Source organism: Ostrinia nubilalis, chromosome 5 (genome assembly GCF_963855985.1).
Source record: "Ostrinia nubilalis chromosome 5, ilOstNubi1.1, whole genome shotgun sequence".
NCBI classification, from domain to species: Eukaryota; Metazoa; Arthropoda; class Insecta; order Lepidoptera; family Crambidae; genus Ostrinia; species Ostrinia nubilalis.
The window spans coordinates 5,847,534-5,873,503 of NC_087092.1; the positions used below are offsets into that span (position 1 = coordinate 5,847,534).

Below are 25,970 nucleotides of genomic sequence, written 5' to 3' on the forward strand. Positions count from 1 at the left end.
AGGAAATAGAGTTGAAGATATCTTGAATACTTATTTAAGACTAATAATTATTTTTACAGCTAAGGTTTATTTAACTTCATGAAGAACTATGTAAGACACTTTTTATTAAAGAGGAACTTTAATTTAGAAAACATTGTGATCTTTAACACTAAATTAACTTTAGATAAAGGTGAATGAAAATGGCGATTAAATTATTTTAATAACCAATTTATATTATGTCTAGAAATGACCGTGAATGTCATTTTTGCATAGGAAATATAAAACGCATTGTGGTTTCTCGTGTAAAATCAATGGATAATGTTATAAAACAGGAGGGCCTTGAAAAAAACCTAATAAGATCAATAAAATATTACGAAATTGCATTGTATAAAGAAAACTTTGAGGTTATAAAATTATATTTTATTTTATGCAAACGTTCTAAGACATTTATGCAACTAGAAAAAGTGTAACAAAGACGTACTTCAATTTAAATGTCCTCTTGTTATGATATTATTGGTTAATTTCTGGTTTATTTTTTGTTACACATTGCTCATAATGGCGGTAATTCTAATTTGTCTTAATGTAGCAAGAGTATAGAAGATTTTGAATTTGTAAGTTTAGTTAAGAAAGAGTTGCGTCAATTTATACTTTACATAGTATTCGTTCAGAAACATTAGATTTAACTTACACTTAAAATTCACTTGATGAAGTATTACTTAAGTGCATGTGGTATCAAGTAGACCTTTAGTTTTATTGAGTTAAAACTAAATAGTTTTCATTCTGTCTTAGTCTTGCTAAATTATTGGTGCTGCTATACAGTAGAGAACAATTCATTTACTAACTTATTTATTAATTACATGATTTCTCCTTTGACTTTGTCCGTGTGGAAGTCGAAAATGGTTCTAATAGGATTTTTATTGTTTTTACGTTTTTAGTTTTGTTATAACATATAGGGGAAAGTTCGGTATATTGTACTGGCGGGTAAATTGCACCACCCTCATATTTCGTAAAGTATTCTTTGAACTCTGTAATTGCTACACTCAGCGATAAGCAATTAATATCATTGAATATCGGCCATATGATTTTTGCCCTATTATGAACACAAATGACGTATTTTATTGTGAAAAGTGTTTAATTGATTTTATGGAACTTTTAACAATTTGTAATTTTGTTAAATTTAATCATACAGTGTTTCTAATTTATTAAATGAGAAGCGTAAATTAGTGTGGATTACAAGTATTAGAAACATTTTTCGGTACTTATTATGTTAAGATTTTTTAAAAGTATCTACTGTCACCTAGTTAGTTAAATGGAAAATGTTTTCCTTTCAATAAAACTTGAAAATATAAGTAAAACTAATAATAACTGTGAAAGAATCATGAAAATATCTCTACAAATACAAAAGTTATAGGGCCCTAAAGTTGCGCATAATAAATATTCGCGCCATTTTGATCGGTGTAATCACGACAGTCATTCGGAGTACAAACAGTAAATCACCCCTGGTCCAGTGCTGTTGACAGATCCATTTTTTTAATTATAGTAGTTTTTAATTTTTCAGCCAGGATCACTCAAGATTCTTTCTTAGTAAAATTGTGTAACCTTTTTTGACATATCCAAGACCTGCCCCCCTAGACAAAACGCACTTTTTGATCGAATCGAAAATCGAATCCGTCAAATTCCATACAAAAAAGGGGCTTTTCGACCACTTTTCGACTGGTTTGCGATTATAATGGCACTTTGTCTAGACCCACTGACCATATTATATAAAAATAAGAAGAAGACTTTGACATTATAGTGTCACTCTCGACAATGCGTTAGAGGTGGTAAGCATGGTGATTGAAACTTGAACAGGTGGCCTGACGTTACGGCACCGTCTTATGTTTAATTCCACGCAAAAATATGGAGGTAATTTAAATAATTAATTTCTCAGCCATTTCTTGATGGATTTCAAAAATAACTTCACCGGCTTTTTATTTGGTCTATATTTTAATTCTATTCAGTTAAATCTAATGTTTTCAACATCACGAAACTACTCCATTGTATAGTAATCATGTTGTACCCAACTTTACCATACAATTTTGAAAATATTTTAGACAATATTTCAGTAAATCATATTTGGAGTTTACTTATAATAGTATAATTTACTTATAAAGATTAATACAATAAGGTGCGCATGCCGCGCAATTGAATTAATAGGCGTGATCCTGTTTTATCGAAATCGTCCCGTTAAGTATATTTTTTCTCAAAATGTATTAATTCTAGTAAAAAAGTAATTAACTTAATCTTCAGAAAACTATTTCTAGGACAATGGTCTTTAAAGAGTCCTTAGTAAATCTACGAATACTTTATTTACTTTGCAACACTTAAATAATACTTCATCTATACTATTTAGTATTAAGTGAGCATACAAAAAATCATAATTTAGTAAAAAAAAGATTTTTTTAACTTAAGCTAAGAATAACTTAAGACCAAATTATCTCAAAAATACTTAACTTGGTTTTGGATATTCTTAATTTGCTTAAGTAGTGCTCGATGAAGAATATAAACTCTTAAAGAGAGAAATCTCTATCCTAAGTTTATTTGGTTTTAGCTTAAGTGTAAATTTAGATAGAGTTAAGACAAGTAAGATTTTACCATTAATACCAATTGCTACTTGGGAAGGACCAACAACCAAAAAAACAGATTTACTTTAGTAAATAATATTTATTTAATTTTGTATAGATGTAAAAAGAAACCATCATTTGCCGCTTGTATCGCACGCACGCTAACGCAGACGCTACCGGGATCAATAGGCCGTCATTTGCATTGGTAATGCGGCGGGCGACGGTAAACAGCGATTTGGCTCGGGGAACTTGGGTAATCTTGGTATTAGCTAGGTAAAGTTGGAAACAATGGCAGTAATAATAAAGTTGTTTTTGATTTTCAGTCAAATGCAAAAATGTTTTTGGAACATAAGTGAGTATTAGGGACGAAAATAAAACGAGAATAATTGACGTGGTTTCTTACCTCTCTGGTCTCGTGGCTCTGATTGATTTTATAAAAAGACATAAAACTACAGAGAATAGTGTGTTTTGTTGTCATATTGTCAAATTCGATTCAAAAGACGCATCAAAACATTTAAAGACAGAACAATTATTAAATCAGAAATTAAACCCTATTAAGCATAATCTCAATATGATTAGGAGAAAAAAAGCGCATTAATTCAGTCTGCAATTAAAGTTATGTTTAATGTTTTAACCGTTGATTTAACACACAGTCATGCTGACGGTACAGGCTCCTCGCTAATTTTGCATTGATAATAGTGGCAGGCAGCGAGTAAACAGTGATTTACTTCGCGCTGTCGGCAGAGGCGCCGCGCAAAGGTCGTTGGGGAATGTTGATTTTAATCGGGCAAAGCTGGTTTTTACGTGTACGCTAATACGAGAAAATTTAATACGTTTCACGGTATGAACTTTATAAGAGGTAATTTTATTTTATATGTTAGACGGGGTTTTGATTATGTAGTTATTACATGAAACTCTTTAGTGGTTCTGCTAAGAGTTGAATGAAGCATTCATTCGATAGGTAATTGTTTTCATTCACATGAAACGCATGTAAAAAATATTAGTTAATTAAAAATGGAATAATAAGCAAGCACACAAGTATTATATTAGTCTTAATTACTCTTTATTGCTGCTAAGGCGGCTTCGATCGCGTTAAGCGAAAGTAATCGACTTGGCTCGCGTTGATTTTAATCAGTAATCGATTTAATAGGTTATCGATTTTCTTTAGCACTCGTCGTCCATCGAGTCACGTGACCACACGCAATCTGTCACCGGAGACACGGGTTTTATTAATCGTTGCGGACATTAAAGAACACGCCACGCCACACTACAAGCGAAAATATCTTAGGCAATATCAATACTTTTTGTGGATGCGGAATAATCTTACTTTAGAGGAGTCAAAATAAAAAAAAATGTGGTATGAATGAAACACAGGTTCGTTGCGAACTTTCTAGATATTGTTTAGTGGGTGCAATCAGAAGAGCATTAAATGAATCGGAAATGGTGTACGGTGTACCCCGCGGACAAAAGCGGACAATCAAAAAATTGCCGACAAATAAGTGTACTGGATGCGGGCAGCGCAGGACCGTGCATTGTGGAAAACCTTGGAGGAGGCCTTTGTAGCCAGCAGTGGACGTCATTTGGCTGAAACGAACGAACGAACGAAGTGTGCTACAAGCACCTCCAGTTATTTTTATGAAATTTCATCATTGCTAACTAATAGCGCTCTGAACAAGCGTAGTAAATCCCTTCTTCCTAGGTGTCGGGTAATTTCAGTTAATTAATACTTTTCTCCTCCATCACATCATCATCAGGTCATCTAGTGCTCAGTGCGGGAATAAGACCCTCTTTAATTGACCAAAAGCAATAGTCAGACGAATTTTAATGCCCTGATGTTCGCATATTTCTCCATCAATTGCCAAAAGTTGGGGGTGGTTCTATTTTATTCTGCTGAAACTACGCGGCTGCTTGTAAAATCACTTAGGCTGAGTTGCGCCACCTAATTTTGACCGGATCTGTAACGATAATTGGTGTTTTTTGTATGGAGCTTGACAGATTTTTGACGTTTGTCAAAGATAAAGTATGATAGTGCAACCCAGCCTTAGTGTTCATTATTTTCAGCTTGATTGATCCATTGCAAGCTCGAATCAACCTGAGTGTCAATCATATGAGACATCCCGTTTTTGGAACTACACTCGACGTCAAATAAATCGCACCTCCCGCGACAAGCATTTTCAAACGTATGCATCCCCACTTCCCACCAATATTGGTACCATTTTAAAGCCTAGTTCTAACCTTCATTTCATTAAAGGAAAGGTTTTTACCCCAAAAATGTGTCTTTAGAAGGATCCAGAGTCACTTCTTCAAAAAATAGGTAGTTACGCTAGAGCCAACTTTTATGGCTATTAAACTGTTAAGTTGGGTTTAATTGCTATCCATCTGTTAAAGAGGACACGTGAAATCATTATTTGGTTTTATAACCATAAAAATTGGTCTAATTGATCCCATAGGTGGGCCCAAAGTGAGGTATTTTTTCAAGTCACATTTATGGTATATGCAAATAATTTATTAAGAAATTAAATGTGTTTTTCTTTAAGGATATTTATTGGGCTTTCAAATAACACCAATATTGTTGGGGCACCATGATTGTGTCAGAAGAAAATCGTTAAAGTTCGCGTCGCGGAAGGTGCGGTTTATTTGATGTTGAGTAGGTATATTTGGCAGGATCCCGTTTAGTATACGTGTTTTAATAATTAAAGTTCACAAGAACATCTCGTTTTGCAATGTTACGCAAAGAACCGATCAAACTGGATTGCCGTGGGACGAACGAGCCCTTAGAGGTATTAAGAAGATAGTTCGAGGATTGTGCGATGCTAGATTCAACAGCAGCTCATTATAATGTATAGTCTGACTGACACCAGCCACTCCAGCCAGGGTTGTGACCTCAGTTGTTACAGCTCTCACGATGGAAGACATCCATCCATGGTTTCCTAGAACGAGCACCGGCACAGGGACCCTATTCCAATCGCCGTTTTGATAGGAACTCCTTTAATCTCTTTCACTTACATCGAATTGGGTGTACAAGTAAAAGTGATGGATGGATGGCTCTTAACAGAATAGTATAGCGAAGTAGACCCCAAGGCCACAGCAATCTTCGTAATAGTCGGCGGTTTCGTGCGTCGACGTCATGATTAATAGAAATGCGCGCTGGATCGTGCGCGCGCGCAGTAGAAAGCTGGTTTCGCCTCACAATGCGCTCTCACAGTTTTCTCTTTAGGGGTTTTGACATTGTTTCGGCTTATTTGGAACATGCGAAACGAAATTTTAACTAACTGTACTTACCTTCAATGGTTAGTGGTATCAGCTACTGATACCTACTTGGTGTCCCAGGCTGCAGTAAAAAATATAATGATTTAAATAGGCTGTACAAGACCAAAGATAGATCATTATTTATAGCTCAACGTGAGCAGTTCCTGGCGATTCCAAATTTTGTTAATACCTACATAAAATCTTAATTCAGAACTTTGAAACATTGCCATGAAGTATAATTGCTTTAGATAGCTTGTTGATTGCTTCTGTGTCACTCATTCACAATAAGTATAGGGTGGAATTTTGTAATGCCACCTGAAGGGAAAATGCTCTAAACACTGTAGATAGGAATTTTACTGGAAGGAAACATTCCTTTATTTTTGAAAAGAAAGAAAACTGCATTCAAACATTTTTGAAAATTCGTTTGCTCACACCCGAGAATCGAACCGACTAAAACAGTAAAAAATTGCACCCTGTATTTTTATTGCATCGATCATTAGGGTTAGTTATAAGGATGAAATCTCTATAAATTCATGATTTCAGCAAATTGCAATCTACTGCTGGACTTATTAAGCCTCTCAAAGCACAATTTCAAGCCATTCACAAAATCTCTGACTCTCTGCCTGTCTAACAAACTGTCAATTCTTGATTTAATACATCTAACAAAATTACAGTATTGTTTTTTGATGTGCAGTCGTCTCGTCAGTTCCTATTCTGATTTTTTTTTGTTTTGAAATTGTATAACTAAACTTATTCAGTCCATCCATCCCTTTACTAGGTACTTAAGTACCATTGCAATTCAGTTCGCTTATTTATACTTTTGCATTAGTAGTTAGCTTTCCTTACTTTCTGTTATTTATTGCGGTAAAAATAATTTGAATATTCATTATAATTATAATCTATCAACTTTTCCAGCCTATAATTCATTCATAATTGCATCATCATTATGTAGATAACTGCTCGCCTATTCGAACTAATAGAAATTAATGAGCTACAAAAACCGACAAAGGTGTCATGAATAAATAAGTGGGTTGTTACAATGCAGTGTTGCCAGTCGGGTCTTGTCAGAAATTACCAGAAATATAAAAAAATGTAACCTTTTTGAATAAAAAGTAACCTTCATACGGGTGCGGAGCGATTGTGTTAGGTTGTTCATTTCAATTGTTGGATGGTTCATGTTTACCTAAATTTGAAATTTTGACAATTTCATGACGACCGAAAAGTGACCGGTCGTATAAAACCGTTTCATGGATTTGCGTTTTATTATCGAAAAACATTCGCTAAAACTCATTGTCTTTAACAAATAATAAATCAAATTCATGTTTAAATGCAGTTTATGACATAATTTTTAAATTGTCACTATTAATATTTTTTACTGAATAACCTGTAAAAGTTAATTCTACGATTTCTGAAAAATCACCTAAAAGTAACCTTTTCATTGGTGTAACCTAAAAGTAACCAATGCAGTTCAAAAGTAACCTTCTGGCAACACTGTTACAATGGCAAGAAAAAAGTTGTATTACCGTGCGCGTCAGATGCTATCGATAGTTCTGAGAACTCAAGGGCGATTTTCCGTCTCGTTTATTCTCGTGTGTGTTGGAATAGCTTGTCTCTGTCTGTTATTAGTTCACGCGGCATGTGAGCACGCAGCGTCGTTGATAAAAGTTCAGTGATCTTATTGTGCATGGTTATAAGGGTGGGAATGGCTTGGCAATGTTTGTGCTGTAGAAATAGGGAGCCAGGTTCGCCTCGCGAGCGGCGCGGTCGGTTGCCGCGCGCCGACTGCCGAGGGTGGCCGAGGCCCGAGCATCGAACGATTCGATTCGAATTTTAGTCATTCCGAGTTTGTCGCACGATGTGGACGAGAGAATCTTGCCTCGAGCTCATAAAAACCTACGCCTCCTACCAAATGTTGTGGGATCCACGACATAAGGAGTTTTACAACAAACACAAGCGAGAAGATATATGGGAGGATATTGCGGAAAAATGGGGCAAGCCAAAGACAGATTTGCTCGCTAAAATGAAGAGCTTGTCCGGTTCGTATAGGCGAGAAAGGAATAGGGAACGGCGGAGTCAAGGTAAATATTTCTTGTCATTTTGCACATTTCACAACAAAGTTTGAACTTTTATGGGCATTATTTATATCAGCAGTAGGTCTACTATTTTACTATTTCGTAATTATTGATATCTTCTTACGAGCCATCCTGCCTCGTATGCCAGTGAGCCCAGATGCATGGCATGCAGTGCGTGCTCCACTACTGCGAGGTAGTCATGATGTCGCAAAAAGAAGCGCGGAGAGGGAGGGAGCGTGAGTAGGGTTGCCAACTATAGGTACTGTTTTGAACAGTATTATACTGTTTTTCACAAACTACTTTTTACTGTTGAACAAAATTAAAGTATACAAAATACTGTTTTCAGCAAGCATCACTAGTATCCATAGATATTTTTGAAAGTAAATGCCCAACACTACATTTAGGTACGCGATGTAGAGCTAAACTGTTATTTTTTAAATACTGATTGTTTTTCTTCTCCGACTTTGATATACCTACTTACCTACTTTATATTTTGAAAAAAAAGTTGGCAACCCTAAGCGTGAGGTCTCGCCTGACGCTCCTTCGAACATTATCATCATTGTTCAGGACACCAGGAGACACTACCATCTCCATGTCCCCTCTTAAGGGTCGTCGACCACTAGACACGGGGGTGTTTGGTAACACCTCAGTGTTAAGCTTGACGTGCTGTCGTTTTTATTGCAATTTTCAATGACACTGCTAAACAAACGGACACTGAACAAAAACTTTTCTTGTTTCAGGTTTCGCACGACAGTACCAATCCCAATGGTTCGCGTACGAAGCTTTTTCGTTTCTACGCGACAAAGATCTCGTCGCTGAGGACTCACCGGTTCGTAACAATGATTACTTATTTAACACTAGCCGACCCGGCGAACTTCGAACCGCCTATGTTCATCAGAAATAATGGAGGATTCTAATAGTGAAAGATTTTTTTAAATCGGTCCAATAGCTTCAGAGCCTATTCAAAACAAAAATCAAATCTTTTCTCTTAATAATAGGTATTAGTGTAGATTAGATTACTTAATAGCAAATTCATATTGAAAAACATCATAATCATAAAAATGAAATAGCGGTGTCAAAGAGACATTTTGTTACATTATTAGTAGTTTTTCAAATTGAAATTATCTCGTCTACTACGTATTAACTTTTTCTACTGCAAAATTTAATTATTTTGAAACAAACTTCTTTCTATTCAATATCATAGAGATGATGATTTCCATTGATTTGTCCATTGAGTAAATTTTTAAGAAATAAAACTGAATTTAGCTATCTATATTAGTATTGTTCAATTAACTAAAGTACGACCAACTAGCAGCGATACAAATGGTCGATACGACTGTCGAGTTGACAATATAATAATATTCTGTCTCTTCCCATCTTGTGTATTTGTCGTAATGTCTCGTTCTCCCGCCAAAACATGTCAAAGTCAGACGGGTTCACCCATGACATTGGGTTTGTTTACATTTGGTATCGCTTCTCGTTGGCCGTACTTTATGCTGTAAAATTATGACAGCGGACTGTAAGTGCCTATTAATTTTATTTAATCCTGTTTGTTGCAACAGGATAACCATCTCATCGAAGTGCCCAGCGTTGAGGACAATGAGGAACCCGATGACGTCACTTACGAAAACGAGGAAGAATCTGAGGCGTCACAGACAGAGCAACCGCCATTGACCACCCAAGCAGTTCCAGCACCACCACACAACCTTTTAAAAAGGAAATATTGCACCATTGACGATGGAAGACCTGGATCTTCCAAAATATCACAAAGCAGTCACATACCTCAACAAATTGAACAAAGTCATGATCCATACGTGAGTTTTGGATTACACATAGCTTCAGAATTAAGGAAGTATGATGCACTTACTTTAGCGCATGTGAAACATGCGATCAACAATATCATATTTCAAGCAGACTCAAAATTCTTGCAAGTGAACAAAGAGATACGGTTCGAGAACACTTCTTTAGAAAATGTACAGTTAATACAGAATATAAAAATGGATAACGATGGTGAGGATTATACTTGTGAGATAAGTGATTGTTTGTAAAGTGATTGTTGATATCTAAATCACGAATCATGAAATTTTTTATATTCTTCAATATACAAATTTATAAGAATATTATTAATTTTACTAGTTAGTAAGTGTACATTGTGATATAAATACTTGTAGTAAGCATAGCTTTGCTATTTTATTTAATGTTAGTAAGCTAAGGCTTTAATACTTAAAAATTGAAAACTGAATTATTTTTCTAATTTTAAAGACTCTGTTCAGCTATGATGAATAATGAATATTTAATAAGTTTTATTTTAAAGTCCTACCTATAGTTTAATATTTTTATAACGATACAATATTGATACATAATAAATTATAATTTGTAACCGTCACATAAATACTCGTAACAAAAACTTAGCAAATTCGTTTTATTTCTGTGAACTCACATCCAAAATACCATCCAATTATAACAATAAAAGATTAATTAGACCCTGACCCTCACATTCGAATGCTGTAAAGGAATAAAGTCACACCCTTAGATTAATAAAACCTAGATAGATAGTCAGTGCACGAAAGGTGAGGCAGTTTTTAGGGAGCCGGCACGGCTTACCCGTAAACGTCACATGAACTGTCAAAGTGAAAAATTGGTAAAGACGTCCGACGAATTTTAATTAATTAAAACGGTTTGTGCTGTGAAAGGGTGTCTAAAATACATCAGAAAAACAAAAGAAAGTGACCAGTGTTACATTTCATAAGTAAGTACTACGATTCGACGCGTATTTTGCTTGAATTTGGCTTTCAAAAATTAAATACGGGAATGATACCAGTAACAAGAAAATTTATTTCCCAATTGTTCGCCGTACAAATACACTTCCTTTTTTATGAAATCGAGACTTTTAAGTCGATTTATCTTATTGTTATTAGGTAGGTACTTTGTATTCAATAAATAAGTAAGTACATGATGCGTTTTGTTTTTGTTAATTATAAAATTATTAAAAAGGTATTAAAAATTTCCCTACTTTCGGGAAAATCGCCTTCACTGTCTACACTCCCCAACAAAATTGACACTAATGACATAAGATTTTTGCCTCACTCTTGACGAAGCGTTTGTATGAAGACTATCCATCTAGGTTTTATTAATCTAAGGTCACACCTATCAAAAGGCGGCGCTACGCCATGACATTTTTATAGCACACATTCAAAGATTTTATGAGAATGGGTGTTTTAACAGCATTGTTGTTTTTTGTTACTGGTTAAACATTCAATTAGCATAAAGTTATTTTCAAAGATGTTTCAATAGCCCTACTTTTACGATAAGTTATCCAAATCCATTCAAAAGAGCAGTATAGTGCAAGGGGTTAAATGTTATTACCATAATATCCTACACGTAAGGAACCAAATAACTTTTTGAAATATCAACCTAAGTAGGTACTTTTATAAGGTTGGGTTGCACCATCTTACTTTAACTTTAACAAACGTCAAAAGTTTATCAAACTCTATACAAAACTCACCGATTTTTAAAGTTACTGTTACAGCAAACTCAGCCTAAAGAAAGTCATCATTGTCATCGTCATCATTCCAGACACAGGATTTCCACGGCACTGCTATAAAATATGTATAGGTAGGTTTCCTCAAAGATTTTCAAGCAGCCTGTTTGTAAAAAAGTACTTAGGTACTTGAGAAACAATTCTTATACCTCTCAAAAGACAAGGAAGCTCACTGCCCAATTTTCCTCACCAAAACCAACACCGTTGTAGGTATTTATCCAAAGAACCGTAAAACTCTGGTAATTGTTTTTCCCATCTCCCGGAGGCATTTCGGGAGCAACTTCGCTCCCACTCGAGACTTGACAGCTACGACCCCGAACCGTCAAAGTTGGGTTTATTCCACTTTGTTCACCTGGGTGATATCACCATTTCACCCAACTTTAATTGCCAGATGAATTGAGTCGACTAAAGTAGTCGCTTTTTAAATAATAGTTAATTCACAGCAGTTTTTGAAGTTGTCTGTTCATTGAATTCATCATCAATTTGAAAGCGTTTATTAGCATGTTTTATGCGGGTGATATAAGTCCACTTGATCAATGAAAAAAGTTGCATCTGTTCACCTGGCTGAATTATTTTCTAGGAGAAATGAGGACACTTAGGCTGAGTTACTCCACCTAACTTTGACCGTAAATATAACGACAATCGGTGTTTTTTGTATGGAGTTTGACAGATTTTTGACGTTAGTCAAAGTTAGAGGTGGGCGCCACGCCGGCGCGCCGCCGCCGCCGCGAATTTTTTCACGCCGCCGCCGCCGACGACCAGCTGTCGGCGCGCCGATACTGATACTGTACAAACTATTTTGAATTTATTCCTCTCCTATACTGTACTAATTTGTGTTTCAAACGCAGAAGAACTATTTTTTTTTATTGAATTGAGCGGCTATTCTATTTCAATAAAGTCCTAGTATCACTGCGACCGGTACCGATCTATTGTGATCGCCGCTATTTTCCTTACAGTTCGCCTCCGAGTCCTGCATCCATTAGGAATTGCAGTATCTTTGGGGGCGATATGTTTTACATATTGTGGGCTTAGGATGTGTTTGCCCATGTGCAAGCTCCGCTTGCGCATCAAAGGTCCGTGGGAATCTGCCTATTGGCACATCCTGCACTGCACGTTCTTGATTCGGACAGTCCCATAGTGGACGAGTGCTTGTTTATGCTGCAGTGTCTAGTGAAGGCTCGAACTAAGATGCGCATTTTGATCCTACTTAGTCCTATGATCTGCTTAAAGCATTTTCGGTCATAGGCGTTTATAAGAGCTTTGGAATGAGTTAATCCTGGAGTGTCTGACCATGCTTTAAAGGATTTGTTTAAATAGATGTTTTCCAGGGTCATTCAAACGAGACTTTTGGGAATGCCACAAAAGGGTTCTGGACCATATTGTGTTCCCTCCGCTCCTGCTCTGGCCAGTTCGTCGGCATTTTCATTGTCCACGACTCCCGCGTGACCCCATCTCAGCGTTACTCTGTTACATTTTCCTAGGGTATTCAGTCGACTCATGCAGTTTTCTACCAACTTTGAGGTGATTAAGTTGGAGTTTAAGGCCATCAGCGTGGCCTGACTGTCTGAGTTAATGTAAATTATGTGGTTGGCATAAAGTTTTTCGCAGGTTAGCTTCCGCAAATTCAATAATGGCGTAGACTTCTGCCTGAAAGATAGAGGCAAATTTACCCAGGCTTTGAGATAGCCTAAGCTTCGGCTGCTCTCCATACACGCAAAAGCCTACGTTAGGGCTCATTTTTGACTCATCAGTAAACCATATAACAGAAGAACTAACTATAATGTTTATTCTTTAATGCTATATTTTTCTTTCTTTCCATATAAATTGGTACACAAGGCGAATTTAATGCCGTTGATATACCTACTAATAAATTGATTGAATAACTTAATACTAATTACTAACTATATTAACAGTTAATCAAGTACATTATTCAAGTTACTGCTTGGTATAGTAAATAATTGATCGCGAGAGGCGCCGGTCCCTCTTGCTGTCAAGAAAAAAATCCCCGCCTTCGTCTGGCAGATTCACACTATTGGACCATACTTTAAGCGAATCACTCACACAGAGATTGGCAAATATGTCTCGGAATGCAAATGGGAACCACCTCTGGAAGGCAACAAAGTACCTCCCTCAAAGTGTTCTCCGCTTATTAGGTCCGGTAATACATGAGTGCGAGCTGACAAGAAAAATCCAAAAAATCCATTGACACTGATAATCCAAAAAATCCACAATTCAAACAAACAAGTGGTTATGCAATAAACGATTGAGTATTGAGTATAATTCAATAAAAAAAAAAGATCAAGCATTTGACTTGATCTGAGACTTGCAGCTATGCCTGCCTTTGATTCCTACTGATGATGATGATTCATCCGACCGATTTCGGTCATGGTGACCACTTCGACTTAGCTGTCTTAGTGGCGCTGGTGCGCCCGAAGATGGCTTACATAGCCGATCTGCGCGGCAAACTCCTCGCACATTGAGAGTAATTACCCGCCGCCAACATAATTATAGTGAATGGCGGCAGATGGACGGGAACGGGATTTACATCATCGCATTTTGCGTCGAGTTCATTTGTGCGCTGCTCGTTGAATTCGCGGACTCACCTCTACATAACACAATCTCCCGCCATTCTAGGTGCTGTGCTGCCAAACCTTCCCATTGTGATTTGAGAGGGCTCATTTAGCATCTTTTCATGCTGCGTCTGGACATCTTTGTACTTGACTATCATTCTGAGGAGTTGACCGCCATGTTTCCTCTTACCCTTTTCAAGTTCAAAGTAGAAGATTGATTCCTACTACGCTAATTGAGGACGAAAGACGCAGGAGGACAAAGTGACTAACATAGCCCACAGAATCGCTAAAATCAAGTGGCAGTGGGCGGGGCACATATCTCGTAGAGCTGATGGCCGCTGGGGCAGTAAATTTTTTAGTGGCGACCACGAGTCGGAAGACGTAGCGTGGGCAGGCCTCCCACTAGGTGGACCGACGATTTAGGGAAGGTCGCAGGAAGTGCCTGGATGTGAGCGGCGCAGGACGTCTTTCGGCTGAAATGAAAGAACTAACGCTAAGAGAGATGGCTAAGCTAAAGAAATAGCCAAAATGGACCCTCGTAAAGCTCTTGTATTTGATCTGATCACCATGAAGTCCATGGTCTTGACAATGACCACACTGAGTGAGTGAGAAGCACCTCGCAAGCCTCCTAACTTTGGAAATGATCCATAAGGCTGGCAAGTCGCCTAACAAATTCTCTTATCGCTCAATTAATCTGACATTTGTATTGTTAAAATTATGGAAAAGGATCATTCTTGCTCGTTTATTCCCTTGCCTAAGTATGACCCATGTAATATAGTATACCCGACCATAAATTTTGGCAGAAACCATACCAACCATAATCAGTACAATGTTTGGAAAAGAAAGAATCCTGTACGTCTGCTTTCGCTGCGGCTTCAGCTGGGTTTATCATAAAGGACTACTCTATGAAATTAAAAAGTACCTTCTATCTAGCACACTTCTACTACCTGCTGATGGATTCTTATCTCAGTGACAGACAGTTTTAAATCAAACTCGGTGACAAAATCTTCTCTTTTTAGCTGCAGAGCTGGAGTACCCCAGGATTCTGTACTTGGTCCGATACTCTATAACATCTACTAGTAAAGTAGCCCAGACACCAGAAAGCTGCGGCATTCCTCAAAGGTAACTGTGATCTTAAAGTGACTAGACTGTTGCGAAGTCAGCTGCTTGGCTGACCAAGTGGCGCATGTAATTAAGCCCCGAAGTCTTACCACAAAATAATTATCATTTAAGACGTGATACTTATCCTCCGGTCAATCTAGACTTCGACACATTGCTGCAATCAACCTGCATTAAAATCCTGGACCGTAGGATGACATGGAAAGACCATAAATATAAATAAAACAGAACTGAATATAATATTCCGACACACTAATACACCGACAGTCAGCTAATCCAACATTAACTATGTGCCTCCAAAGAGCTCAAAAATACATGTAAAGGGTACTTTTATCGGCACATTGGTACGCTCGCTTTAGGAAATATACGAGAACCTGATCTCAGCCAAACCCGCTATCCAATTATCAAAGTATCTATGATCAAGAGAGCTAATTTACTAGGGTAAACCACTGCTCTAGTGGCTCAAACCCCAACTAACTGCAAATCACCTGATTAGTCTTGACGACAGATACTAAAAAAGCAGAATTAAAAAAAACCTAATGAACAAAGGTCAAACAAGGTCACGCCGCCGACGCCGCCGCCGCCGAAGTCAAAAAGTCGGCGCGCCGCCGCCGGCCAATTTTATATCGGCGCCCACCTCTAGTCAAAGTTAAAGTAAGATGGTGCAACCCAGCCTAAAAAATCTACTTTGTTCACCCAGGTGATATCACCCAGGGGAACAAAGTGGAATAAACCAACTCGAGAGGCGTCAAAGTTGGACGGGCGGAGTGCTAAAACTTGTACCTGTAGACAGCATTTTGCTTGTCAGAACTTCGGAATTGGAAGTCAAGGAAAGTGGGAGTTGTTCCTTTGCTTAAGAAATAACAATGGGTAGAATTGACTTCTTAAGACTGAGAAATCTTTTTGTATAATCGCAATTAGAACCTCTTTGTCTGAAAAGAAAAACGGTTCCATATCTCATATGGTTTTAAGCAATCCTCTGGTTTTAGAAATGTCAGACTCTTACGGGCTTATAAAGTTTAAAAAAATATTATGATGTCATTTGCTAATCATACACTGGATAGGAAATAATTATCCAGTAAAAGCCATTAGGTAGTTTAGGTACTAAACAAAGCAAGCTAAGAGCAATAAGGAATCTGCTTGAAAATGAAAAGGCAATTTTCGTAATCAAGAGTGAAGCAGAATGTGTAATTTTTTGAATAGCGTGCTTCTGAATGAAAATTCTCATGAAAACATTCTCAAAGCAATACAGCTACGTTACGTGGAATCTTTCCAAACGTGCTCACACTTGGAAATCTATTTAAATATGAATGCCTTTTTCCAAGAAAAATCATGTTACCATCGCGCTAGTCACGTAGCGTTGCACAAAGCCCGTGTAGACGATTAAAAAGTTTCCCGGGATATTGCCGCCGATCCCGCGTTCCCCCGGGATTCACAGGATATTTCCAGTCACCGCAATTTATTGGGCAACTGTCTCTGCTCTTTCCAGCGAGGTTATAAAATTTAGTTTGGCCGCAGCTGGCGTCTGTATAGTGAAACTTTTTTCATACTCTTTTTTCATTTTTCGTGCTGTAAATTACTGCTTCTGAATAAGGTTCATTGTTACAATAAGTACTTATGTTTAGTATTTGTTTTAGTTTGTAACGAAATCAATAAATTAAACTTAAAGTAACAATAAAAAAAGTTTTCCCATTAATACTAACTGAGAATAGAATAACATTGCTTTTGTTGGATTGATATTTGCCAACAGTTTTTATGCTAATTGTTTATTTCCATTCAAGTGAATAAATTAATATTTAGATAAGTAAGTACAGTCGCCAACACCTGACTATAACATTTATTGTTGCAAAAATACTTATTTAAAGCTAATTTATCTTAAGTACTTACATAAAAGAAAGAGACATAATAATTTAGCCCACATAATAAACATCTTAAAAATATTCCTCTGCTATCGTGTGGATATTCTTGTATTCAATCTTTATAATGAGCCACCCTGACAAAATAAGAAGACCATAGATTATTTTACGTGCACCAAGCCCAACATGCAAGCACTTGCTTGCTTTAATAGTTACGATCCTTTAAAGCCCCTCGCACGAGGGTCGTATCCCGGGAGGGGATTATCCCGGCCCTACACGTGACGCCGCGGGCGTAGGGTTGTCTACATTAATACTCTGCACTCATTATTTATTGCTAGATTAAAATAATGCAAACAATCAATGTGTAGGGCTTAGATTCTGATAGGACTGTTAAGGTTCGGCCAAACCAACGCGATCACACGTGATCAGCCGGCGTGCAGCGATGGCGATCAATGTATTTAATTCTGGTCGCCTTTAGCGGTTTTTTTTAGTAAAAACGACTTTTTGGTTTGTATAATGTACAGCGATAGCATACTCGCCGAGACTTTAAAATGTTACATTTTAGTAGCTATTGACTACATAAAATGCCTTAAACTTGTACCGTCGTCGTCGACAGCTGAACTTCTGAGAAATTTTAAGCAGCTTACCTATTTCCCGAGTCTTCATCAACTTCGTTCATAGCATGATATTCAGATTCTACAATAAAGTGTTGACGTGTACTTAATATTAAGTTGTAACAGTGAACACGTGTAAATAAGAGCATAACTGTCTGTCTGTACAAGTGGGTAGATATTTCTGTATTTTAACACAGTCGTCTCTAAACACTCATTAGATGGACTGACGATCTGGTGAAGGTTGCAAGGGATCTGGATCCGGGCAGCGCAGGACCGTAGGTTGTGAAAATTCTTTGGAGAGGCCTTTGTCCAGCAGTGGAAGTCATTTGGCTGAAACGAACGAATGATCGAGTGATCATAGGCCATAAAGAAAAAGGATCTCTCTAGAGATGTGGCAACCCTAAGGTTAAATTAAACACCGCGACGACATTTTGGGGCAGCGAGATAGGATCCCGGTAATTGGCAGTTTGTCGTTAAGCGCCTAATTAGTGGTGCCCGAAATCCCGCAGGAGTGACGGTTTCAGTTAGAAAACTGTCTGTCCATTTATACCTATCAAGGGTCACCCACAAGTTGGACCGACGACCTTATAAAGGTAGAAGAAAGGCGCTGGATCTCGGCCGTTACCACCCAGTCAATATGGAAATCTTGGGAGGCCTGTTCAGCAGACGTGGACGTCCTGTGGCTAAAATGATAATGATTATGATGATGCCAATTTATTTTCTACCCAACAGTCTTCCACTTTGGGATTGCTCAATGGTTTACGAAATGTTCTCTTTTTATTTGGAATCCTATCCCGAGTGTGACACAAAATAATTATATGTATTCGTATTCGGTACGTTAGAAGTTCGAGTAAAAAAACAGATTTGTATATTCTAATGTTGATGTATATTTTGTTAAAACAAAGAGATCCTAAAACAATAAAGTTAAAATGAGAAATAACAAAATAATTTACTTTACAACGATAACAACATTTTGGTTATTTATTTTAATTTCTACCTAATGTTGTTTTTCGCGTTATTTGATACATCTACCTACTTCAACTTTTTAGTGATTTTAGAAGACTTTGAAAACTGTATTTAGAAATTATTATTTTTTGTGTCACAACTTAAATATAACTGAATGAGTAAACCCAAACAGGAACAAATAAAAAAGGAAAAACGTCCTAGTTTTCAGAAATTCAAACACAAATCAACCTTCACAAATTCGATTCACCCCTCAAAGTTAGCTCTGGAATTTAATCTGATTTACTCTCACGGCAAAGTAAGGTAAAGTGGACTTGAGTGCTTTTGCACGCCGCTTTACTAACAACTTCTCGTTCATTGTATGGCAATTGAACAAAGCTATAAGTTGGGAGAAATCTGCTATTGTTATGTTTAATGTTATTTTACAACTAACAATGCCCTGGATTTGTACCTGTGGAGTTTTTAAATAGATGGCGCTCTGCGCATCGATCATCGTGCACTCGTTTTATTTAATGTAACATTTATGATCGAATAAGTTACTTATACACATAAAATTGCATCCTAATGTATGGGAGGTAACAAAGAAAAAGTCTATCTGAAATGGCAGGATCAATTTTGACGGAACTTTACAATGGAAGCTTGTAACTATTATAGGACATAGGCTAGTAGACTAATTTTTGTCGAAATGTGCAACAATGAAGTGGTCGGAAAAGCTGCCGAACATAACCGGAAAAGAATCCTTCATCATCATCATCATTTCAGCGACAGGGCGTATAGGTACTTACTGCTGAAAATAAACATAGGATTCATCTAATTGATTTCTAGCTATATCCGTCTCTACAACCAGCATGAACAACGCCTCAACGACCATGATCGCTCCGCCAAGAGCGAAACGAATAGAAGAAGAATGGTTTCCTGATTGGCCAGTTGGTAACCAGTGACCTGCATCCAACGCCTTCCTTGGCCTTTAAGAGGTCGCTGTCCACCCTAACTTCTCCTTAAATACTTAACTTGCCCAGAACCCGACCTTATCAATTCTGTGAATCCTTAATAACCAAAGAACCCAACGCATTATCACACTTTTCACCGTCTGCTACAACTTGTCAATGCGTGAGCTGGATCGAATCAAATGGACAGAAAACTCCAAAGGAAATCCTACCTTATGACTGTAAAGCTAAGGTCTGTGATAGTAATAACACAAACTGAGCTGAATGATTGCGCATGTAACACTAATGGCCCGTGAAATTGGAAGCCGATTGGCAATAACCTTTCGAGATGGGTTTAAATCTCTTATTTTTCCACTATGGACATTTGATTTCATTCAATTGAGGACTCCACAAAAAACGTTGAGCTTTAAATTTTACAAAAAGCTTTGCAGAAAATGGTTGATATTTATGTGTTACAGATCAGGAGTGTAATAAACAGTAAAGTTTTTCAAGATAAAATTTGTTACTCCGAACATTATTTATTATGCAACTGCTTTTAATTGTTTTTAGTTTGAAATGGTTAAATGGTAGATTAACCTCATTAATGAAAAACAACTCTGTAAAAAAGTTATGTATAAAATTATGGTACATAAGTCTCCTTGTAATAACATAAATGCCGCCGGTGTTATAAATTTTACTGCTGTAACTCAAAGGACTAATAACTTTCTTCGTTGTTTCCCTCCCTTACCAAGAGATGGAGCTACTTGATTCTTTCAGTGAACGCTTTACTTTACTGTGCTGTATTTCAGCCTGTGTATTTATTTGTAAAGTGTACGCAGGTACGAAATGATATTGAAATTGCGACTGCAATGTTTAATTGTATTTTCATAATCATTTGATTACAGTAATACATTTATTACAGTTTTCTTCAAGCAAATCAAATGTTTTTTATGTCATCATTAAGATCTCGTGTCTACTACGACATATTACTTTATTCTGTCTCTGTACCTCGGTTCCGCTCGACTGAATCATGAAAGTATCATTATTACAGGCCCGCAACTGAATATATCGGTCCGTGAGCGGGTATTTATAAATCCTCCATTGTTTACCGAGCGTACGGTGTTATTAATCGGCACATTCCTCGTCTCAAAACATGCAACGTGAATGAAAATATTCCCACTTCACTTGTGCAAACATTCTGTAATGCCGACCAGGTTGAGTTGACCCCCCACCGCGTTTGGTGTCAATCAAAACAGCTTTGGAAAGTGTATTGCGGGAGGCCATTGTAGTCTGGATTTTATGAGCACAGCGGCAGTGCCCGATTCTGAAAGGTTTGCTCTATCAAAAACTTGGCACGTCTATTTTAAGTGAATGAAAATTCAATTTAGAGCTGCAAATACGTAAATCTACGGATACCGATTGGTAAGATTTTTTTCTATGTGAATGTTTTTGGTTTGATTTAGAGGTTTCTTTTAGAATGAAAATCGAATGGAGATTGCCAGCAGCAAGGTAAGGACGACCACCTGTGCGATAGCTGTATAATGGCAACCTGTTATGATTATGATTGCGAGGAGAAATCGATTGCATTAGAAATATATGAGTCCTATAAAAACTGCTTGAGAAAGTTAACATTGACCTCAATAATGTTTCTGCCAAAAGGAAAATAGGCTTACTTAAGTATCTACTAATAGCTCTACTAAAGAGGTTATTTAAAATAAAATCTGTTAAGTACATTAGCCGTCCTAGACAAGTAACCAACTGTGAACCACTCCAGAACATTGTTGCCCCATCGGCTGTCAGTTCTGCGTACTATGTGCCCTGCCCATTGCCACTTCAGTTTGCTAATCCGTCGGGCTATGTCAGCGACTTTAGTACGTTTACGGATTTTCGATCTCATAAAGAAACACCGAGCATAGCCCTCTCCATAGCACGCTGTACAACTTTGAGATTCTGTATCCTCGTAAGACCGAAGAGTAAATTTTGTCGACTTCTAAGTATCGCCGAATGTGCTTTCAGAAGAACGAATAATTTGAAGTAGTAAACGCCGAGCACTTCGAGTAAAAAAAATTCTGTGTTAGAGATTTTCTTTTGCATTCATATTTTCAGGGGCCCTATATAATAGTGCATAGAGCTTATTTTAGGTGAAAAATAATAAAAAAATGTTTTCTCTTAAAAGAACATTCGGTATTACAGACTTTAAAAAGAAAAAGTAAATAAATTGTATTTTATACTTTAAAGTAAAACAAAAATGTAACCTTCTTAATAAATTAATACTACATAAAGATACAATAATGATATTAATAAATGTAACTGAAAAGGTACAACGGTTTTAATTTTATTTAATGTTTCATAATTAGTACTTTTAAAAGTACTATCGGTTTTATAACATACACTAATGATAGGTTAGAATGTATAAGAAGTAAAGTGAATATTCATGTTAATTATAATATTTACTAAACTAAAAATCACAACGTTCTCATGGTAAATTTTCTCAATCATGTCATAATTTTAAAAGTCCAATACTCAATCCCATCTCAATAGAAAAAATATACAAAAGTAAAACTTTCACCATCAAGACCGAATGTTCCTTGCAAAGAACTATTATTTTCAAACGAAAAAAAATCTTACAAAACTACTTCAAATTGTGAAAAATATTTTTTTTTCTTGTTTAGCAGTATTTTAACTTAAATTATACTGGTCAGTTTTGCAATTAAACTACGTTTACGTGAAGAAAAAAAATTAATCGCACATCACATCTTCTCGGACGAACCACCTTGTCAAAGAAAAATGATAATTTGACAGTGTCATTTTGTTTTTTTTATTTTTATAAGTTCGGATACCTAATTTTGAATACTTGAAGCCATAGATTATCACTCTTTTTTTGCAATAGGCGCGAATTTTTGAACTTAAATTTATCGCTAAAGTTTTAGTTCCTCTGAAGGCACATCCGGCGATACTTCGAAATCACCTCCGAAAATGTCTAGGCGTTACTGACTACAAAGTTTCAGTTCCTTCTGAGGCACATCCGGGCTTACGAGGGTATAAGCCCTATAGTGAGAGGCCACGTTTCCGAACCATAAGTCAACACTGGTAACACACATTGGTTGTAGACGTTATTCGACATACACAGTTCTAATAAAGCCAAAATCCAAGAATAAGTAGAAACATTAATTTTAACAGTCAACATCCTTGTAACAGAATCGGCCCACATGCGTCACTGCACGTCAACATTACGATAAGCTACCTACAGCTGATAAGAGCCGTTGAAGAGCTGATAACGGCCGTGTTGACCAATGGCGGCGCACGGCACTGCCGCATGATAGAGCCACTTTATGTGAGTGCCGCATTAACTGTATCCTTGAATTCAAGATGACCGGAGATAAGGTGATAAGGCAATGATACTGACGACAGCACTTGGAGCTTAAATACTGGTCTTTATGGAGTGGCGATAGATGCTATTTTTCAACAAAAGTGGAAACCGATGCTCTCGACTGTTCGTTTTAGATCTTTTGCGGCATTGTTACGTAAAAAAATATTTCAAAATAAAGTAATTTTTTCTATAAATGTTTTATATAAGCTCTACATTTTTTATATTTTATACATATAAGTACCAAGTAATTAGTAAAAATAAAGGGGAAAAATTTGAAAAACGATTATTCCAAAATCGCTGAGGACAGGATTCGAACCTGCGCGGGTATAACCCATTGGATTTCAAGTCCAACTCCTTAACCACTCGGACACCTCAGCCTTGCAGCTGGCGACGAAATAAGCAGTCTGTTTAATATTTAAATTATTAACGCTCTATTGTTTTATTTACATACTATTTAAACCGGTCCTTTCTTATCTAACCTATTTGCGTTTTAACGGAGTAAAACTCTAATACAATTTATTTATTAATAGGTACAGTTACTATGCCTTTTCAACCGACTTCAAAAAAGGAGGAGGTTCTCAATTCGACCCGTATGTTTTTTTTTTTCTATGTTTGTTACGCGATAACTCCGCCAATTATGAACCCATTTGAACAAATCTTTTTTCGGCGTATAGGTAATACCTCAAGGGTGGTCCCATTTAAATTTAATAATAGAAAAAACAACCCCCAAGGGTGGAAAATTGGGGATGAACTTTTTTATACGCAATATCTCCGCCGATTATAAATCAATTTGAACGATTATTTTTTTGTTGAAGGTATTATCAAAAGGGTGGTTTCATGCGAATTTTAAGAAAATATTTCACCCCCAAGGGTGGAAAATTGGGGTTGAACTTTTTTATACGCAATATTTTTAATTTTTAGTTTTTTTTTGTGTTCACGCATTTGAAGTCGGTTTTATTTTTTTAAAAAGTTAATTATATTAGGGGTCTTTATGGATTGTATTTCATACATAACTAATAATAAAACAACCGGCTTAATTGAATAATGTAGTGTAATTTTTATTATGGACTCTAACCTACTGTTATTATAATTGGAAATTACCTAAATTTATGTTAATTTACGAATTTTTGTTTAGTAAGATTTAATTTTTTATACCTAACTACTTACATAGAGACATTCTATGTATACGAGATTTTTTTACATATAATTTTTATCAGATAATTTATTTCAGCATGAGAGAGTACTACAACAATTTTAACTTTCCTATCATAATATCCGCGCGATAGAAGATTGAAGGGCTCATGCCCGTTTTCACCATCAATACCTAATTTTTAAGTGACCCCTACGGTAACACATAACAGGAATTTTGTTTTCATAGGGGTCACTTAAAAATAGGGATTGATGGTGAAAACAGACATCAGAAGAAAGGCTTAATTTAACATTCAATTTTATATACAAAACAGCGATGTATAAAATGATGTTAACTCATTTTATTGGCAATAAAACGCAGCGAAACTACCTGTACCTACCTACCCACGGCCGACCCCATTTTATGGTGTCGTGAAACTCTGCCCGCATATTAACATGTTTTACAACACATTATAACAATTCTATCAATATTTTTAATCTATTTTACAAGGTCTGAAAATTGGTTAATTTTGGTACATGTAGTCGTTTCAAAATATCTTTGGACACTACGTCATCTAGTCCCAAAGCTTTTCTAGACAATGATTTAAATAAGAGGTAACAATATGGGCCTTTTTTCAGAAAGAGTAGATTAAACTCATAAAAGGTTTAAGGTTAAAGTAATTCTAACAGACTTTGATGACTGAGTTTGTTGCTTCTCGAAATCGGAAAAAGTTTGTAAAGTTGCACTAGTTAGGAAAAAAAGAGCTTGGCTGTAAAGGCCAATGTTTAAAAGTCGTAAACTAGGTAGGTACTCTTTTTTATTTCAGAGCGCTTATTCTTTAGATTATGTCACTGACACTTAGATACCTACTTACTTATGCCATTACTTATTAAACAAACCAAAAAAAGATATTTCGCTGAGGACAGGATTCGAACCTGCGCGGGTATAACCCATTGGATTTCAAGTCCAACTCCTTAACCACTCGGACACCTCAGCCACACACATTTTTGTGAAAAAAGTGTGCCTACGATTCACAATAATTGAGTTCTATTTACTCAGAGTTACGTAGGTACAGTTAAAATTACTAGGTATTAATACAAAGAAGTGTAATCAAGCCGTTAATTAGCTTATTGAGGGTGGATTCGATCAAACAAGAGTAAATATTAATCTCAGAATAAATCGTCAGTTTTGACATATTCCATACTGAAACTGTCAATGTGCCAGTTATTCCAGGAGTTATTCTCGGATAAAAGTTTGGTCGAATCGGCCCTAAATGGAATTAAATTATGTATTATCATTCTCAAGATGATGTATTTACTTTATACTTAGACTATTTTATTGAATGTGCACAGACTGTAAACTGCTATTGAAATTTTTAAATGACAATAAGTAAAGAAAAGAAGTTTCTTCTAAAAGATTTATCTATTTTAAGGATATTTACGTAGATATTTAGCATAGGAACCAAAAAAGTATTTCTCGCTGAGGACAGGATTCGAACCTGCGCGGGTATAACCCATTGGATTTCAAGTCCAACTCCTTAACCACTCGGACACCTCAGCTACACTCATTTGTGTGAAAAAAAACGTACAATTACCATTAATATTTTACTCTTCGAGACATAAATGAATTTCATTCATTCAAAAGTGTAATTTGTGCCGTAAATTGGCTTATTGAATGGAATAATACGATCATTATAAAGTCGATGTATTACTGTATCACACAATCGAATTCATAAACTTATTGTTCATAATCATAACATTAATTTCTTTATTTCTTACTTTTCTCCCATTATTTAACCCGCACACAGATTATATAAATACATACCAACTGTGCTATCTTATTTTTTTTTTACATAGCCGAGAAAAAATATATTTGAAAGTTATGATATGGACTGTTTCAAGCATTATCTCATTGATACCAACTTGACCGACATTATAAAGACCTCATTCGGGAGTTACGATCGCTCTATTGTATGGATA

At 36.4% G+C, this 25,970-nt stretch overlaps 1 protein-coding gene and 3 non-coding genes across 4 annotated transcripts; 1 reads left to right on the forward strand and 3 right to left on the reverse strand.

Moving 5' to 3' along the window:
• The first annotated feature begins 7,678 nt into the window (after positions 1-7,678).
• Positions 7,679-10,243, forward strand: LOC135072230 (uncharacterized). The gene is made up of 3 exons (XM_063966174.1): positions 7,679-7,909; positions 8,644-8,732; positions 9,466-10,243. Exons 1-3 carry the CDS (start codon positions 7,687-7,689, stop codon positions 9,949-9,951), a joined length of 798 nt encoding a protein of 265 aa, XP_063822244.1. The 5' UTR covers positions 7,679-7,686; the 3' UTR covers positions 9,952-10,243.
• A 12,914-nt stretch (positions 10,244-23,157) lies between these two features.
• Positions 23,158-23,239, reverse strand: Trnas-uga (transfer RNA serine (anticodon UGA)). Its single transcript has one exon. It is a non-coding gene; the product is annotated as a tRNA-Ser (tRNA).
• Positions 23,240-24,905: 1,666 nt separating this feature from the next.
• Trnas-uga (transfer RNA serine (anticodon UGA)) lies at positions 24,906-24,987 on the reverse strand. The gene has a single exon. It is a non-coding gene; the product is annotated as a tRNA-Ser (tRNA).
• A 481-nt stretch (positions 24,988-25,468) lies between these two features.
• On the reverse strand, positions 25,469-25,550 carry Trnas-uga (transfer RNA serine (anticodon UGA)). Its single transcript has one exon. It is a non-coding gene; the product is annotated as a tRNA-Ser (tRNA).
• Positions 25,551-25,970: the final 420 nt, after the last annotated feature.